At 44.8% G+C, this 19,155-nt stretch overlaps 1 protein-coding gene across 1 annotated transcript; it reads left to right on the forward strand.

Annotated features, from left to right (window-relative positions):
- The first annotated feature begins 3,653 nt into the window (after positions 1-3,653).
- On the forward strand, positions 3,654-16,404 carry NUDT2 (nudix hydrolase 2). Its single transcript, XM_030294413.1, has 3 exons — positions 3,654-3,765; positions 13,533-13,673; positions 15,813-16,404. The coding sequence occupies exons 2-3, from the start codon at positions 13,547-13,549 to the stop codon at positions 16,127-16,129; spliced, it is 444 nt and encodes a 147-aa protein (XP_030150273.1). The 5' UTR covers positions 3,654-3,765; positions 13,533-13,546; the 3' UTR covers positions 16,130-16,404.
- The last annotated feature ends 2,751 nt before the right edge of the window (positions 16,405-19,155 follow it).

Raw genomic sequence — 19,155 nt, forward strand, 5'->3', positions numbered from 1 at the left:
AAGCTTTTACTGAAATGCTCTGTGGGCAGTACATTGATGTACTATGCTAAGAAAAATGTAATATTTATATAAAGCCCTTGCTATAGTGCTTTGCACAGGGTAAATGCTCAATAAATGGCAGCTATCAGTTTCAGCTGTATAGTCCTTGGAAGACTGAACATGTGATGTTTACCTGATATCAACAACCAATTGCTTGGAGCACCTGGGTGGCTCAGTCAGTTAAGTGTCCTACTTCGACTCAGGTCATGATCTCACAATTTGTGGGTTCAAGACCTACATTGGGCTCTGTGCTGACAGCTCAGAGCCTGGAGCCTGCTTCAGATTCTGTGTCTCCCCCTCTGTCTCTCTCAAAAATAAATAAACATTAAAAATTTTTTCAAAAAATAACCAATTGCTTTTAGACAACAACAGACATTTCTCCAAAGAAGACATACAGATGGCCAACAGACACATGAAAAGATGCTCAACATCACTGATCATCAGGGAAATGCAAATCAAAATCACAATGAGCTATCCCCTCACATCTGTTAGAATGGTTAAAATCAAAAACACAAGAAACAAGTGTTGGCAAAGATGTGGAGTAAAAGGAATCCTTGTGCACTGTTGGTAGGAATGCAAACCGGTACAACTACAGTGAAAAAGATTATGAAGCTTCTTCAAAACATTAAAAAGAATTACCATATGATCCAGTATTTCTACTACTGGGTACTTACCCAAAAAATATGAAAACACTAATTCAAAAATACATATGCACCCCTAGGTTTACTGCAACATTACTTATTGCAGCATTTTTTTATTATTGCAGCATCATTTACAGTAGTCAAGCAGCCCAAGTGTCCATGACAGATGAACAGATAAAGAAGATGTGGCACACACATACACACATATATATAATGAAATATTAGCCATCGAAAAGAATGAAAACTTGGGGCATCTGGGTGGCTCCATCAGTTGAGCGTCCAACTTCAGCTCGGGCCATGATCTCATGGTTTGAACGCTGTGTTGAGCCTCATGTCAGGCTCTGTGCTGACAGCTCAGAGCCTGTAGCCTGCTTCAGATTCTGTGTTTCCCTCTCTCTCTGTCCCTTCCCTGCTCATGCTCTCTCTCGCAAAAATAAATAAACATTAAAAAAAATTAAAAATAAAGAACTACTAGAACTGATAAAGAAAAAGAAATCTTGCCATCTGAAGCAACATGGATGGATCCCGAGGATAAAAAGCTAAGTGAAATAAGTCAATCAGAGAAAGAGAAATACCATATGACTTCACCCATATGTGGAATTTAAGAAACAAAACAAATCAACAAAGAAAAAAAAAAGCAACAAACCAAAAAAACAGATTCTTAACTATAGAGAACTGATGGTTACCAGAGGGGAAGTAGGTGGGGAGATGGGGGAAATAGGTGAAGGGGATTAAGAATAACTTACCACAGGGGCACCTGGGTGGCTCACTTCATTTCAGTTTAGGTCATGATCTCACAGTCCAGGGATTGAGCCCCACATGAGGCTCGGCACTGGAGCATGGAGCCTGCTTGGGATTCTCCCCCCTCCCTCTCTCTCTGTCTCTCCCCCGTTCACGCTTACTCTCGCTCAAAATAAACATACATTTTTAAAGAATAAACTCTTTATAAAAAAGAGTACACTTATGATGAGCACTGAGTAATGTACAGTATTATTGAATTATATACTGTACACCTGAAACTAATATAACAATGTTAACTATACTGGAATTAAAAAACAAACAGCTGCTTGACTAACTTGATAGACTAGAATCCCTGTGGCTCTACTAATTCAACACTTTTTGAATTAGTAGGGCTAACTGAAAGGGGTAACTGGCTTGTAAAACCAGCTACAGTGAGTAGAGACAGAGCCAACGCCAAACCCTGAATCCCCTGTTTGGTTTCCATTACATGTCACAGATCTGCAATTTAGCTATACAGTTGTGTTCAAACTTTTATAAGAGGATAATAATAGCACTGTTACTATACCTGACTTTTTCAATCTTTTTATTAAAACCATCACTGAGCTATGAATTTGACATGAGAATCATCAACAATCCGGATTGGCAATATTATAGTCTTAGGAGTCGACAAAACAACGGTCTTTTTTTTTTTTTTAACCTTTATTTATTTTGAGAGAGAGAGTGTAAGCAGGGGAAGGACAGAGAGAGAGGGAGAAAAAGAACCCCAAATAGGCTCTGTGCTGTTGGCACAGAGCCCTGATGCGGGACTCAATCCCACAAACTCAAAGATTACAACCTGAGTCGAAACCAAGAGTCAAATGCTTAACCGACTGAGCCACCCAGGTGCCCCCAAACAACAGTCTTGGTAAAGCAATTCTATCATGGCCACCTGATGATTGGATAGCTACAAGAGCAGCTGTTATATGCACCTGAAGCATAGTCTCTCATTACATGTAGTTTACATGTAGTCTCTCACTACAAGTAAAATACAAAGGAGAAAATGCTTTAAAACAGTTTCCAAAGCACTCTTAAAATGTGACAATAGCTGCAGGTCACTAAGAAACTGAGACACTCTTGGCATACAGTAATTTGTTTTAAGCAAAGACTCACAAGGAGTTTAATAAAAGCATTGGGAGAACAAGACTAAAAGCCACAGTGCCAGAGTTGTAGCAAGAATTCAAAAAAAAAAAAAAAAAAAAGATGTTCCCTTTCACAAACAGTGGAAAGGCCAACGTGGACTTTCAGGTCCTTCTAATGTGAATTAGGGTGCACTCCCTCTACTCTCGTAAAAATAGAAAATAACCTCCAAACGCGAGGGAAAACGGCACAAGGCACAGAGGGGAATCCAATCTATTTGTGGTGAATTAAATTCAACTCAACAAATAATTCCTGAAAACTCTACTGTGTGTAAGACATTGTGAATGAAAGATGCTTGTTCTGCCTCAAAGAACTCTAAATGGGAGGAAGGAGGAGAATGAGGTTCACGGAAATACACAAATAACCCAACGCCTAATACAAGTGCCTTCTAAGAAAGGTTCCAGTTAGGGCTACAGGTTCAAAGGCAAGATTTCGAGACTCAGACAAGGCTTCATGGGAGAAGTAGCGCTCGAGATAGTCACAGAAAAAAAAAGGCGGAGATTTTGGGATCAAGAAAAGAGCAGGTGAGCGTTCAAACAACCATGAGAGGCCAAATCCCAGTTTCCTTGCAACCGCCGCCTCCTCACGCGTTCAGCGGGCGTCCTGAGTGCCATCCTCCGGGGGGCAGAGGCCTACCCCTCGCCTCCCCGGTCGTCCCCCCACCATTTCTCACCTCAGAGACTTCCAAGTTCCCCCTCGGTCAACCCTGTCTGAGGACAGAAGACAACACCGACAGGAAAGAGCCCGAAAGCTGGCGGGGTGCTGTCAACTCACCGGCTTTTGCTGCTCAGGCCAGGCCGCATCGCCATGGTAACGCCGCCAACCCCGCGTTCGAACGCCCGCGCCGGCGCCCGCGCGCCGACAGGGCCGCACCATCTACCAATGGGCATTCGCGGAACTCGTTGACGTTAGATCCTTTTCCTCTAGAAGGCCAATCAGTGAACGGAGGAAGCAGTGGGCGTAACCCTCACTTTGCGTCTTTGAACCAACCATACAGCTTGAGTGAAGATCTCGCGATGTTCTAAGTGAAAGAAAGGCATTTTTGAGGCGGGTGGAGGAGACTTCTCCCTATACTGTTGGTCGCTCTAAGCGCAACCGAACCCTCCGGATTGGTCGGCGTACTCCCCCTTTCCGTTCAAGGCCCGCCTCCTGCCTCCCTCGGCCTTGGGTGAGTAGTCTTAAGGAACGGCCTCTGTGTTGAATTCTGTGCTAAGGTACTGAGGTTTGACCGATGAGAATCTGCCGCTGAATAGCTTCCCGTCGGTGCACCGTCAAAGGTGGACGCGCTCTCCCCCAGGCTGGCAGTGAGGCGTGGGCAGGCCAGACCTCCCCCCAACCAACTCCACCCCCTCCGCAGCTCGCAGCACCTCAGTTTTCCTCTGTGCTCAGGAAGAGGGGAGGGTTCAATGGCTCTGAGCCTTGCTGGCCCGCACGCAGGTGACGATGGGGTGGGGCATCGGAATCCCAGAGTTCACATGTAGGGCCCTACGGCAAGAACGCCATACCTTCCCCTCCCTCGGCCTCAGTTTCACTTTGTTGTTGCCCTTTAAACCCTGCCTGCTTTCCAGAAGAGATTTTATATTTTCTAATATGTTTCATCTATTGAATGAATAATATCGTGGCAATTATAGCAGAAGTAAAGAAAGAAAATCGCAGGAGAGTCCCACCACCTAAAACATAACTTCCTTGTTCTTTGTTGTGGTCTGATTTGGGCCCTATGTATTTGTTATTATATGTCTTAAAATATATATATACATATATATATATATATATATATATATATACACACACACATATACATATATGTATGCACATACACACAAGAAAACCTTGGAGTGTTCTGTAAGAGAAGCAAACGTTTCTAATAAATTTTAACTTGGTAAATGGACAATGTCTTGCGATGTAAGTAGTACCTGACGCCAAATGTCACATGATCACAACTGAGCCAATGGTTCTTGAAATTTGCTTTGATATACAAGTGCTGTGGAGTATAGGCATGTTTCCAGAACGAATTATGCTTGCAAACTAAGGTTTTACTAAACTGACTGCAATCATATAGCCAAATGTAAAACTGTAATACAGAGTCAAGGTTAAGAGCAAGGTTGTTGGGAGTCAGGCAGACCTGCCTTTGAGTCTACCCAGACATATCTTTCCTTTTTTTTTCCTCTTGAAAAATCACGGTAAAGGCTCAGAGGGTTGTTGTGAAATTAAGTGAATTGATGAAAGTAAAGCACTTGGCACGATGCCTGACAAGCAGTAACTACCCCCCCCCCAAAATGGTACCTCTTACCTTCATAATAGAAACAAATAAATATACTAGCCAACAAGGCCAGTAGACTTACTGCGAACACCCAATTTAGTTCAAAACTTGTCAGAGAAATAACACAAAAAAGGAAACCATTTTTCAAAAGAGTGAATTTCTTCCCAGTTCCTATGTTGAAAGGAATTTATCTTGTGGTACTTTATACATAAGGAATATATATGGTGTAGTGAACAGCGTGGTCACCAGCAGTTTTGCTGGAAATATGAAAAGCCATTTCTTGATTCAGCTATCAATAGAAGCTAAGAGCATGCTATTAGATCATAATACAGAAGCTTTCTGATGACCTTTTATGACAACAGGGATAAAAATGACTCCTATATATTCAGTACTTCTGATATGTCTGATCTTATGTATATATTATTTTTAACCCTACTACAACCATGTAAAATAGAGGTTACCCTCATTTTACAGATGAGGAAAGTGAGGCTTAAGGAAGTATTTTGCTTAAAGTAGTACAACTGTTGAATTAGGGAGTTAGGTCTTTTTTTTTTTTTTTAATTTTTTTTTTCAACATTTTTTATTTATTTTTGGGACAGAGAGAGACAGAGCATGAACGGGTGAGGGGCGGAGAGAGAGGGAGACACAGAATCGGAAACAGGCTCCAGGCTCCGAGCCATCAGCCCAGAGCCTGACGCGGGGCTCGAACTCACAGACCGCGAGATCGTGACCCGGCTGAAGTCGGACGCTTAACCGACTGCGCCACCCAGGCGCCCCAGGGAGTTAGGTCTTTCTCACTGCAAAGCCAGCCATGCTTTTCCATGTTGTTTCTGACTGAAAGAGGATAAAATGCTTTGAATATCAGATGCACAGGCAGACTTACCCAAGTGGAGGAGGTGGCCTGCAGAGGTACCTATAGTGGAAGCAAAATTTTTTTCCAATAAGAAATTTTCACCTTGGGCAATGAAGAGGTGGGATGAGGTGATCAGATCACTGAACACAATTCCATCTGTTCATTTACCTTGTGGGTAGTCTATAGCACTTCAAATTCATCTTGTCCCAAGCAAATCATTATTTTACATTCTACTCCCTATTCCACTGTCACCCAAACCAAACAATCTCTCTTTCCTCCTCTCTCCCTTGAACAATGAAACATCAAATACTGTTGGTTTTTTTTTTTTTTCGAGATATTTCTCAAATTCATCCCTTCCTCTCCTTTTTCAGGGTCTCTGCCTTAATTTAACTCTATCATTTGTCACCTGGCCTATTGGTGACAAGCTTGTAACTCGTTGATCTCCCTGCCTTCAATCCTAATTCATTCTCTACCTTCCTTGCTGCCAGAATGTCTTTGTAAAATGTCAATCTGACCATATCACCAACCCTGCCTAAAATCAGTCAAAGGCTTCTCATTGCCTACAGAATATAAACTAAGCTGTTTATCAATGGAATGCCATTTTGTGCTTGAGGGTCTTTGCCCACGCTCCTCTCTGCCTGGAATGCCCCTTGCCTCCACCTTTATTCTGCCTGGTGAATTCCTAGCCATCCTTCAGAATCCTTATGGGGTGCGTCTCTGACCTAAAGATAACCACTCCCTCTTCTTTGCTTCCTTTCCATTTTACACATACCCCAATGATGCACAAAACACACTGGCAACTTGTCTACCTTCCGATTTCACGAGGCTGTGAACCCTTAGAAAGCTGGGGCTTTATAATATTCAGCTCTATATCCACTCTTCAATTCTGTCATACTGCTTGTCAAGTGGGACATACTCAACAGATGTTAGATGAGTAAGTAAATCCCTTCAGGCACTAATATTAGAATTCTCCATGTTTGCTTTCTAGAATTGTACAGCAGATGGCACTAATAGGCCACTTAACAGATCCTCTTTACTAGGAATGATTTTTGTTCCAACCTTGTCTGACTTTGGCCCCATCCTGGATGCCAATATTCATGCCTTTACAGGTGAAATTTCCTGTTTTCGCCCTCAGCCAAATAGCAAAGATAGCAAGATGACTCAGCAGCTTGGTCTCTGTGAGAAAAGAGAGTGGCAGATGCCCAGGGAAAGGTGCAATTAAGGGAACATTTTCTTTGTCTCAATTTATTCACAGTAGTTGGGAGCTTCTTGCTTGCTTGCTTGCTTGTTGTCACAAGAAAGAGAGAGCTTTATTCACTGATGGGCATCTCATGTCTATTCCATCCTTTGAAAGGGAGGAGGGGAGTTGAAGAATCAGAAAAGACCATTATGATATGGGAAGAGAGGAAAAGCCGAGCAGTCAGAGTTGCTTGTAAGCAGGCAGAACTGGCCTTCCTCCTCACAGCGGAGTGGCCCGGGCAACTTTCCTGGATACCAGCACCCTGCCTAAGTTAGGTGTTTTTGTGCTTGTTCAAGGCTAGCATTAAGGGTATTCCCAACCCCTTCAAGGGTATTTTGAACATGTGGTTTTAGGTCCTTACTTCCCAGAGAAAAAGCAGAGGACTCATAGAAAGGCAAAGTAGGGGCCTAAGGCTACACTTTACCTCTCCAGGTCATCCTTGGGCACCAAGATCTTCATCTCTACTCCCTGCCCCCCAACTAAAACCTATTCTATGGAAAGGATTCCAGCTGGGCACCTTTAAAATGTATGGGGTGCCTGTGTGGCTCAGTCGGTTAAGCATCACTTCAGCTCAGGTCATGATCTCACAGTTCGTGGGTTCGAGCCCTGCATTGGGCTCTGTGCTGACAGCTCAGAGCCTGGAGTTGCTTCAAATTCTGTGTCTCCCTAAGCATTAAAAAATTAAAAAAAAAATTCCCCATATGAATATAGATCAAAAACTGGGCATTTTGGAACTGGGAGTAATTTTATAAATTATTTGCATGTCCTCTCTCCAGGCCATTTGTGCCCTAAGCCCTCACCTTTCATGGTAAGCAGAGCTGTATAAGGAGGGAGATATACTTTGGAGTTAGACTTACTTGGATTCAAATCTTGCCTTTGGGCTATGCCTTTGGGCAAGCATTTTCACCTTTTTGAGTCTTAGTTTCCTCATTCAAAACTGGAGACAGTCGTGCTTATCATGAATATTTGTCTTAAGCATTAGAAAAGATATACGTAAAGAACTTTGCACAGTATAGCTAGCACAGTGCAGATGCTTAATTGATAACATGGTGGCATGAAACAATTTCTGTTAAAGGGATTTAAGATTATAAGGAACAAGTTGAGGATTTGGGGAGCTCTTTCTGTATCTAAAGGTATATTTGTGAGGGCGTTTGGGGTTGAGCTATGCTTGCAATAGCACTCTGATTAATTTGATGAAAACATTGGAACACAATACATCAGTACAGCCATTTATCTGTGAATTATTTTTTGGCACCTAGGTTCTGAACCTCCTGAGCTGTAAGGGAAATGTATATAGAGAGAAAGGCAAGAACACTTTTCCTTAGCTTCTGGAACCTTCTGATGACATTGAGGATTTTTTTATTCAGGTTTTTTTTAACCACCTAAGGCACTTTGCCACTTTTCTGAAGTGTGAATTGCCTGCTGTCAGCTTGGAGTTCTCATCTCTGCAATCCTGGCTGCAAGCACATTTGCATATTGGATGCTGTGTTCTTTAACCCCCTGAGGTTTGAATCTACTTGGAGTCTGGTGTGTGTGTGTGTTTGTGTGTGTGTGTGTGTGTGTGTGTGTGTGTATCTTTCTCTATAAGCTGACAACTTTCAAACCCCAGAACAGTTTCCCTTCATGGTCTCCAGAAAAACAGAAAATGTACAACAATGGCTCCATTGATTTTTATGTAAATGGCACTCTTCAGGAAAACACTGGGCTGTTTCCCAAAATCCCAGAACATACCCTGAGCATTTGTTTGAGTGGGATGTGGGGAGAGTGTTCTGTTGAGTCAATGAACATCTGTTGAAAGCTGCTGTGCTGGGTCCCAAGGAAACAGAGTGCATAGTCCGGCTCTTCCCTGCCAAAGGTACAGACTGAGATTTACCAGACTAGGTATTGTGCTTGTGGTGGCTTTGTTCTGTGTCCACTTAGCTAAACTGGAACTGTGTTTCCCAGGATTCCCTTCCTACATGGTTCCAAGTTAGGGTCAACCTCAAGAAAATTTTGTGCGAGATTTGGAAAGCTTAAGTGAAGTAGCAACAGTACACTGTGAAGGACAGAGCAGGATACCAAGCATGTGGCAGTACTTACCTTTTGACACTGATCTGCTGGTTCACCTTGTTGGTGCAGGATATAGCACTCAGGCCGGCAGCTCCCCAACTCCTGCTGAATGTCCTCCTTCAGTTACTCCGAGTGCTCGGCCAGATGTCCATTCAGCTCTATGACAAAGGGCTCCAGCTCCTCCTATAAGTTCATGAGCTTGGAAATGGTGAAAGAAGTCACAGGTTTCATTTGTCCTCAAGAGTTCTACTTGTCTTCATAGGATCTGGTTTGTTTTCATAAGTTCCAGTTTTCCTTGCTCTCCTCCACTTCACATCCAGCTCTCCTTCCCAACTGCTGGCCTTGCTTACATATAGAGACTTCAGGCACAACACCAGATGCAGAGGTGACAGAGTTGCTTGGATTTCTCCATCAACTTCCATAACTGCACAAGATGTAATCCCTACACTAAATCCTTAATTTCCTCATAGTGTTCTGTTTCTCTGATCAAACGCTACAGAAGTTTATTCAAACCATGTTAAAAGCCCAGAAGATGGAATGATTAGAAGCCAGAAGGCTTCACAGAAGAAGTGACACTGAGCTGCTTCTGAAAGCATGAGTAGGAAGCATGTATGGGGAAGGAGAGAGAAATTCTAGAGAACAGCTGGCTCAAGCCAAGCAATTGAAAAGGTAAATAGGAGCTTTGCCTTTGTAGAACAACTGTCCTCTCCACAGGTCAATAGGATAGGTAGAAAGTGAACATCTGATCCTAGCTCTTCTGGTCCCATTAAGATGAACCATTGGTTGGTCTGGTTCTTAGATGTGGTTACCCTTACACATTGGTGTCCACTAAGATACATTTTTCTAAGGTGTGCCCTTGTCACTACCCTAAGCCACTTCCCCATGGGAAAATATTGGCCTGCCCCCCTCTTTCCAGTGTCTCCACATGGCCACACCAGGCCTGTCTGTCTTGCCCCCCCCCCCATACAGGCAGTGTTGTTTTCCCCATGATGCATTGGTGATGGCAGTGATGTAGAGCAATGCTCTGGGGCTTCTGTCCAAGGCAGGGCACTGCCCTCTAGTCTTGGATCCCTAAGCTTATCTAGGGGTCCAACATTCATTCCATGGGACTCAACCCAAGACAGGAGCAAGGTGCCCTTCACCAGTAACTTGCTACTACTTTATAAGCATCTTTATAGGAGGGCATGGTATCTGGTACCTGTTTCTGCCTAAGCCTGGAACCACTAATTTGAAACCTCTGTTCACCAGTACGGTGGCAACAGGGTGCTTCTTTCTGGTTTCCAAAATGGGGAAGGTTTTTTGGCATAAATAGGGAGAGCAGGGAAATAGAACATAATGTTTTAAAAAGCCTGCTACCAGTTTACATGTAAATTTTAAAACTCAAACGGGATAGCATTATACAGTCTATTCTGAATCATACATTTTTCACTTAATATGTCCGAAAATATTTTTTTTTTTTTAGTTTATTTTGAGAGAGAGAGTGAGCGAGCTCATGAGGATGAGAGTTGGGAAGGGGCAGAGAGAGAGGAGAATCCCAAGCAGGCTCCACAATATGAGTACAGAGCCCAATGCAGGGCTCGAACCCAGGAACCATGAGATCATGACCTGAGCTGAAATCAAGAGTCGGAGGCTTAACCAACTGAGCCACCCATTCGTCCCTGTCTGAAAATCCTCTTAAAAGCAGCACATTTGGCTCTACCTCGTTTTTTAAAAAGGCTCCATAATATTCCATTGTACAGATATACTATACTTTATTTAACCTTCCCATATTGATGGATATTTGTTTCTGCCTTTTTTTCCTTTTTGATATTGCAAACAAGGTTGTGATGAACATCCTTATGTGTATATCTTAAACATGTATTTGTGTATGTCAGAGTGCCTAGAATGGAATTGCTAGGTGTAAGGGAATGTGCATTTTATGCTTTGATAATTATTACCAAATTGCCCTCCTAAGGGGACATGCTAATTTTCTCTCCTACCAACAGTATATGAGAGCACAGACCATTTCAGAAACCCCATTTGAGGGGCACTTAGCTGGCTCAATCAATAGAGCATGCAACTCTCGATCTCAGGATTGTAAGTTCAAGCCCCACAATGGGTATAGAAATTACTTAAAAACAAAGTCTTAAGGGGTGCCTGGGTGGCTCAGTTGGTTAAGCTCCAACTTCAGCTCAGGTCATGATCTCATGGCTTGTGAGTTCAAGCCCCACGTCAGGCTCTGTGCTGATAGCCTGGAGCCTGCTTTGGATGCTGTGTGTGTGTGTGTGTGTGTGTGTGTGTGTGTGTCTGCCCCTCGCCCACTTATGCTTTCTCTCTCAAAAATAAACAAACATTAAAAAAAATTTTTTTTAAGTCTTAAAAAAACCCACTTGAATTATTTCCAATTCTTAAAAATTCATTATAGGTTTAGAAATATTTGGAAAAGATCACAGTGTTGGGTGGATTTGGTTTTTTGGTAAGCCATGTGTTGACAGTTCTGAGAACTATCCTGGAAAGAGTTTCAGTTTGGGTCTGATTTGTGTGCCTTTGACAGATGCAGGCTTATCTTGATTGAGTACCAGCAAGGGGGCTGAGGAGGCCATCACCTCCTGCTCCAGCTCTCTGCATCAGCTCTGCTGTCCAACATACCAGCTCCTTCTTTGGCTCTGGAATCTTGCAGATGAGGCCCTGCTGACTTGGGTCTTTTCCTGCCTGGGTCACTCTCCCAGGCCTTTGCTGCATTTAAGATATCTGATTTTCTTTTCGTTCTGCCATCCCACCTCAGGACCTTTATTCATGCTGTCCACTTCTCCTGGAACACACTTCTTCTCTTCATTCCCATTGCCAACTTACCTTTCACTCGTCCTTACTTCTCTACTCAAACATCCCTTCTTCCAAGGAAGCCTTCCTTGATCCCTCAGACAAAGTCAGGTTACCCATTACACATTTTTCCCTTGTAGCACATATCTTATTGGCAATTATTTTTTAGTTTGCTTAATTATTTGATTAAAATCTGTCTCTCCCACTAGAATATAAACTGCATGAGAGCAAAGGCCTAGCATGTACTTAGTACATGGTAGCTACTCAATATTGTTGACTGAACAAATGACAAATTTTCTTTAGAAAGGCCTTACATAAGTGATCTTCCATATATTTTGTTACCTTGATAACCTGTCCCCCTTCAGATGAGTTGTTTTTTCACTTCTGCAGATATTTCTATTCTTCTCCCTTCCTCTCTTTTGTTGTTGTTGTTCTTGTTGTTGACATTCTTTTCTGAAATGGAAAGAAAAGTAACTAAAATGGAAAAGGCTAAAAAATTGTAGTCTTCACAGAATTGCTGGTTATAAAATTAATAAATATTTTCTGTAAACTTCCAAACAATACAGAAATATAGGGACTGGAAAATTAAAGTCTCCCCATAATCTCATCCTCCAGGAAATACTATTAATGATGTGTATCCTTCCAAACATTTTCCTATGCATATTGAAATCTTTTGAATGCTTATTACATGCCTGGCACTGTTCTAAAGCACTTTGCAAAAGTTAAGTCACAGCAACCCTCACAGCAACCCCTTGAGGTAGAACTGTTATTAAATTTTTTTTTTAACGTTTATTCAGTTTTGAAAGACAGAACATGAATGGGGGAGGGGCAGAGAGAGAGACACACACACACAGAATCTGAAGCAGGCTCCAGGTTCTGAGCTTTCAGCATAGAGCCCAACCCAGGGCTCGAACCTACAAACCATGAGGTCATGACCTGAGCCAAAGTCTGCTGCTTAACTGACTGAGCCACCCAGGTGCCCCTGAGGTAGAACTGTTACTATCCTGTCTTAGATAGAGCTGAGGAAAATGAGACTTAGGAGCTAATCACACAGTGAATAAGTAGTAAAGTCAAACTTGAACTCACGCTGCAGATTCACACTCTTGACCATTATACTAGCTTGCTTTTGATGGGGTAGGAAAGAGATTTTCTACTGTGTGTGCCTTTTTGTACTTAGAATTATGAACCACATGAACGTGTAACATTCTAAAACCTGGATAAAAGACTAAAAATATCAATAACAAAAAGCTTTTTAGTACCCCAAGCTACCTTCCCTGAATGACTCCTCAAGCCATCTGAAACTACATTGCTGGGGTCTCTGCCCCACAGACTCAGGCTGGAGGCCGAAAGGAAATGGGACCATGGGTTTGATGAGAATGTTCCTCATCTCTTCCATTCACAGCATCTCTCCAGTTTCAGTGGGTTTGCTTCTGAGGACCTCCAGTCTCTTAATGCACACACACCAGCCCCAGCCCCTGTGTCTTAACAGGGAGTCCTGGAGGAGTTGAGATAGAGCTTCCCTGACAGGGTAGGGGCCAGGGTCCTACCATCACACACAAATCAGCCTCTGATTCCTGGTTTCTCCCATCTTGTCTTCGGTATGCTGCCTTTTTCTGTAGCTGATGAGGTCACTGTTAGCTGGTCTGTGCTATTCCCCAGCACCAGAGTGCTGCCCCCAGGGTAGATCTTCCTGTTTTGTGTAACTTCCCAGGGTCTCACATCTTCTTCCTTAAGTCCTCAGATAGACCATGGCCCTCAGAGCGTGTGGCTTGATCATTTTCCGAAGACGCCTCATTCCCAAGGTGGACAACCCTGCGATTGAGTTTCTACTGCTGCAGGCATCAGATGGCATTCATCACTGGACTCCTCCCAAAGGTGCAAGGCAGAGGGGCTGGCTCTCGGGAAAATGCTGAGTGTTGCTCAGAAAGCCACCCTGCCAGGCCCTCCACAAAGCTTATATTTCAGTGACTGTGCAGCAGGAGGGGAGGTGGGGGCAGGAGCCCTTGATCCTTTCTACATACATGGTCTCCATGCCAGGCCAGAGCAGAGCTGGAAATAGAACTTTGTGATTGAATCCCAGGGCAGAAGCAGCACCGGTTTTCTGTGTGTGACTCACATTCACTGGAGTGTCAGTCTCTGTGGTGAATGCCTGGGTAGGAGAAAAGGCACTGGGCTGGGAATTGGGGGCCTTGGGATCAAATCATTACTGGGTTACAGGTCAGGAGCCCAGAGTGAACAGCCTCCAGATAGAAGGGAGCAGGAACTTTAAAGGGGAGTGCCAGGGGGAGGGGTGAACAAGGATCCAGGTTGGAGGAAAATAAGGAAATGGGAACAGGAAATAAACTTTGCACTTTTGCATTTCACTAAGGAGAAATAAGGTGAAAGAGAGGGACAAAAGTGTCACAAACTCTATGAATAGAAATCTTCACACTTGTCTCCTGATCACCAATGTCATACTGCATAGTACCTCTCACTGAAAGATTTCAAAGGAACTCTCCAAATTTTGTCCCACCTGGGCCTGAAGAAGTCACCCTGTTAACACTCATGGGTAGAATGCAGCACAGACACTATTGGGAAGGGCGTGTTCAGAGACTCCCCACACTTCTGAGGGCAGGTGGGAATCAGGGTCACCTCTTACCACCAACATCCCTCTCCCCTTCCTCCCCCAATGCAGTACCTACCTGGCTTTGTGCACATAGCTACATAAAGTGCTATAGAGAGAAGATTCCCAGAAGCCATGAGCTAGATTGGTTTTTTAAGCCCCGACTCTTGGTTGCTTTCTGTGGGAGCTGTGCAGCAACGGCTGACTCAGGGCACTGCTGGGAGAGCCCCTGGGAAGGAGGAGGGCTAGGAGGTCGCCTTGTCTCTGAACCAAGAAGGGAACAGCTAACAATTCCTGTTCCCCATGAGCTCCTGAACCAGGAGGCCCCCAGCAACTTGCTGGAACCATGTGTTGACAGAGGCTGCCAGACCCCTCCCTGTCCTTCCTGGCCCCTCTGGGCAAGCTGAGAATTTGCAAGGAGGGCCTAGAGGCAAAACTGAGGGCTGCTCCCAGTCTGCAGAGCTTCAGGCTCTCCTACAGCAGTTTCTTGGCAGCTGTCTGGTTGGGTTTGAGTCTTGCCAGCAAATTTTCTTAGAACTGGCTCTCAGCTTGTCCTTAGTCTAAGTTCCCATCAGGACTTTCCCTATGAAACTGGAATCTGGCCTTGCTCAGAAAGATGAAAACAATTTGGAAAAGCCTTGATAGCTACTTGGAAACAGCTGCCAGTGCTGCAGTGCAGGGTTTGGAGCCTGTTGGCCCTGGGACTTCAGGGACCAACTAAGACAGTGTTGAGTCCTCACTGTGGATTGTAGGCAAAGTGCTCCCTCTTCAGCCAGCTCTCACCTGCCAAGAAGAGACTGCCCTTCCTTCGGAAAATCAATTTAAGGTCTCCAAGGGAAAAGTCTCCCTGAGAACTTGAGATGAGGAGAGCTCCAAAGAATAAGAAAGCAGAGGTCTGAGGAAGGCCATCTCTCTCACCACTGAAGAGCAGTCTTCTAGATCAGACTTGTTAAACCCATGGTCTTAACTCTCTGCAGAGAAGATACGGTGGGGAGGAGGAATTGCCCAGACACTACCTGTTCTGTACCCTATTCCTAGGCATGTTAGGATGTTGCCAATCTGTAGACCCCCTTTAGCCTAGCAACATCTAAAAAAGTCACCGAAGGGACACCTGGGTGGCTCAGTCGGTTAAGCATCCGACTTTGGCTTGGGTCATGATCTCACAGTTTGTGGGTTTGAGCCCCACGTCGGGCTCTGTGCTGACAGTTCAGAGCCTGGAGCCTGTTTCAGATTCTGTGTCTCCCTCTCTCTCTGCCCCTCCCCTGTTCATGCTCTGTCTCAAAAATAAATAAACATTAAAAAATTTTTTTTTTAAATTTAAAAAGTCACCGAAGACCCCCTATGTTTAAATCATCTGACCTGAAAATTCCACCTTTGTTGAAGATTATTTCTTCCTCTTTTTTCCTAACCAGGCCATGTGGAATCAGGAGAAAATGACTTAGAAGCAGCCTTGCGGGAGACTCAGGAGGAAGCAGGCATAGAAGCAGACCAGCTGACCATCATTGAGGGGTTCAGGAGGGAGCTCAATTATGTGGCCAGAGAGAAGCCTAAAACAGTCATCTACTGGCTGGCGGAGGTAAAGGACTGCAATGTGGAGATCCGCCTCTCCCACGAGCACCAAGCCTACCGCTGGCTGGGGCTGGATGAGGCCTGCCAGTTGGCTCAGTTCAAAGAGATGAAGGCAGCGCTCCAAGAAGGACACCAGTTTCTCTGCTCCACAGCCTCATGAGCTGACCAGAGCACAGTCACTTACCTCTGTAGGATCCCTGAGGGCCTTTCAAGATGAACCATTGTCAACTCCGGGAAAGGATTGTGTTGGTCTTTGGCTCATCATAGCAAAGAGCAGATGGGTTAGTAAAATCAGCTGAGGACTCTCAGAGGAACGCAAACAAAAATCTCAGCTGGGTGGAAAGGAAGGCAAACGAGGAGTTAAAAAGTCTAGGTGTAATAAGTACATCCTTGTAATTTACAAATAAACTTCAGGGAGCTTATCTGCCCATCTAACCTGTTGTCTTTATTTCTTGGACTCTTGCCCTGGTGGGGAGAAAGCTAAAGTGAAATGGAGCTCTGACCTTAGCCAGAGAGAATCCTGTGTCCATGCACTCATACCCCAGAGAAGCTAAGGGAGGAGTCAGGGTGACTCTCCTGCCTCTGGAACTCCACCCGACCAGCGTTCCTGAGACTTTGTGACCTGTAGTTGGACAGGAAATACAAGCGAGTTGGACCAGAGCACAGGAATTGGGTTTGTTCTACTCACTAAATGTACCCTCTCCCTGGCACCAGGTACATATGTTGTAGGTGCTCAGTAGATGTTTCCTAAAATAGAGACCCAAGGAATTTGTGACATATTCCAGGTCACAAGAGAGAGATGAGGGACAGACCACACTGGCCCACCAGTTCAGTGGCACGTGGACCCCAACCTCTCAGCCCAGTCCTGCCTCCCAGAGTCAGCATGGGCCTTGTCAGCACGACTGAAGTCACTGGCAAGAGGCAGGCTCAGGCCGGGGGGACTCTGCTACGCTACCCAGCAGCCCCATCACTACACCTGTGCACTCCTTGCCTGCAGCTGCCTTCTCCACCTTTAGCAAGCTCTCATCATTTATGTTTCTCTCTTCCTACATGCTCCCTTTCTCTCCAATTCAACTGTAAGACCCAGAGGTGCAAGAGTTGGGTCTCAGCCCTGTTCTCCCTAGCTACTAGGGCTCAAGGAATGCAGGACAGGTGTTAGATCCTACACCCCTTCCAGGAGCTGTTAGCAGATGGATTCATGTGGATTTTATTAAAGGGTTGTTGCCCAATGAAGTGCAGAAGATTGGATGCAAAGGGGCATTGGCAAAGGTCAACTTGGATTACCAAGGTCAAGAACAGCCACCCCTGAAAGGAGAAAGAAGTCACCCAAGTCTTTAACAGGCTTCCAGATGTTTTTAGTCACTGGCTTTCCATGTAGACAGGGCAAAAATACTAGTGAACAGGATCTTGGAGCACTGCCAAGGATCTGAATGGTTTTGTTCTTCACCCCTCTGAGCAGTACTCTCTGAAGGAGGCCTGCTGCAGGAAGTTTTTGGAGCTTAATGTTCTCTTTCCAGGCCAGAAGGGACCACATCCCACTGATTTAATAAATGCCGGCTGGGCAGTGGTGCCAAACCACAGACTAGCTGCCTCCTAACAAGAGCTGGCCAGCCCTGTGCTCTCAGCATGGGAGGCTGTCGAAGCTCAAGATGCTAAAATCTTATATGTCAGAGTTAGAAGGGACTGTAAAATGACCTAATTTTGCTGCTCATTTTTACAGCTGGGGAAATTGAGGCTTAAGAAGGTAGATGGCCCTGGCAGTTGCCTGTATGTGGGGTGTGTTGAGGATGAAGTGCCCGAGGGAAGACTTTACTTTAGAATATCTCATATGGCTTTGAGGTCATTCCTCTGGGACTTACAGAGTTTTCCATTAAAACACAGGCACTTTGGGGACACCTGGGTGGCTCAGTCAGTTAAGCATTCAACTTCGACTCAGGTCATGCTCTTATGGTTCATGAGTTTGAGCTCTGCGTCAGGCTCTGTGCTGACATCAAAATAAATAAACCTTAGGGGCACCTGGGTGGCGCAGTCGGTTAAGCGTCCGACTTCAGCCAGGTCACGATCTCGCGGTCCATGAGTTCGAGCCCTGTGTTGGGCTCTGGGCTGATGGCTCAGAGCCTGGAGCCTGTTTCCGATTCTGTGTCTCCCTCTCTCTCTGCCCCTCCCCCATTCATGCTCTGTCTCTCTCTGTCCCAAAAATAAATAAAAAATGTTGAAAAAAAATTAAAAAAAAAAAATAAACCTTAAAAAACCACAGATACTTTTTTAAATGTTTATATATATTATTTTTGAGAGAGAGCGAGAGAGCGAGCATGAGCAGGGGAGGGGCAGGGAGCTAGTGGGACAGAAGATCAGAAGCAGACTCTGCACTGACAGCAGAGAGCCTGACTCAGGGCTCAAACTCATGTACCACAAGATCATGACCTGCGTTGAAGTCGGATGCTTAATTGACTGAGCCACCCAGGTGCCTCCAAAACACAGGTACTTTGGTGAGAGAACCCCCATAAATTATCTTCACCTACTCTCTGCAGGAAGAATTGGTAGCAGGGTGGGACCGTGGCATGTTATAGGAGATGGATGAGGTGGGGGGAGAGTTGGACTGAGACTAGGACATGGTGGGTGAGCAGGCTTTGTCATCATCCCCACTTTGCTTCTGGTCAGCTTGTTCAGAGATGTGGGACTGAGACCACAATATCCCCTTCGATCTGAGGCCCTCCATGCTCCAGAGCATGTCCTCCTGGAAGCATTCCCTAATAATCACCCATCCTATAAATACTATCCTGTTCCCACCTCTACCTGAAGAGGCTCCTCTTGGAACTCCACCTGTTTTCCCCAGTACCACCTCTACCACCCAGGGTGGAGAAGCACTTAACAGACTTACCTTCTGGGGTGTGTTCTGGAAAACGAAAATGCCCTCTCGACTTCCAAGCGTAATACCTTACACCCCCACAGTAGGCACTTCTTTGCTGAATTGAAGACCTAAAGGAATGAAGCTATAATGGTAGTTATTTGATAGTAGAATTTCAATTGAAATACTTGCGCTGATATGTATGAGACCTCAGGTGGGACCCCCATGTTTGGGGAACAGAGGATTACATCTCCATTGGCTCAGACTGGGGCCCAACCTGTCCCTTTTTTTCTAGAGGAAGGCTGTGCCAGCCCTGCTGCTGCCCCCTTGAGGCTGTG

The sequence above is a fragment of the Lynx canadensis genome, chromosome D4, assembly GCF_007474595.2.
Source record: "Lynx canadensis isolate LIC74 chromosome D4, mLynCan4.pri.v2, whole genome shotgun sequence".
NCBI classification, from domain to species: domain Eukaryota; kingdom Metazoa; phylum Chordata; class Mammalia; order Carnivora; family Felidae; genus Lynx; species Lynx canadensis.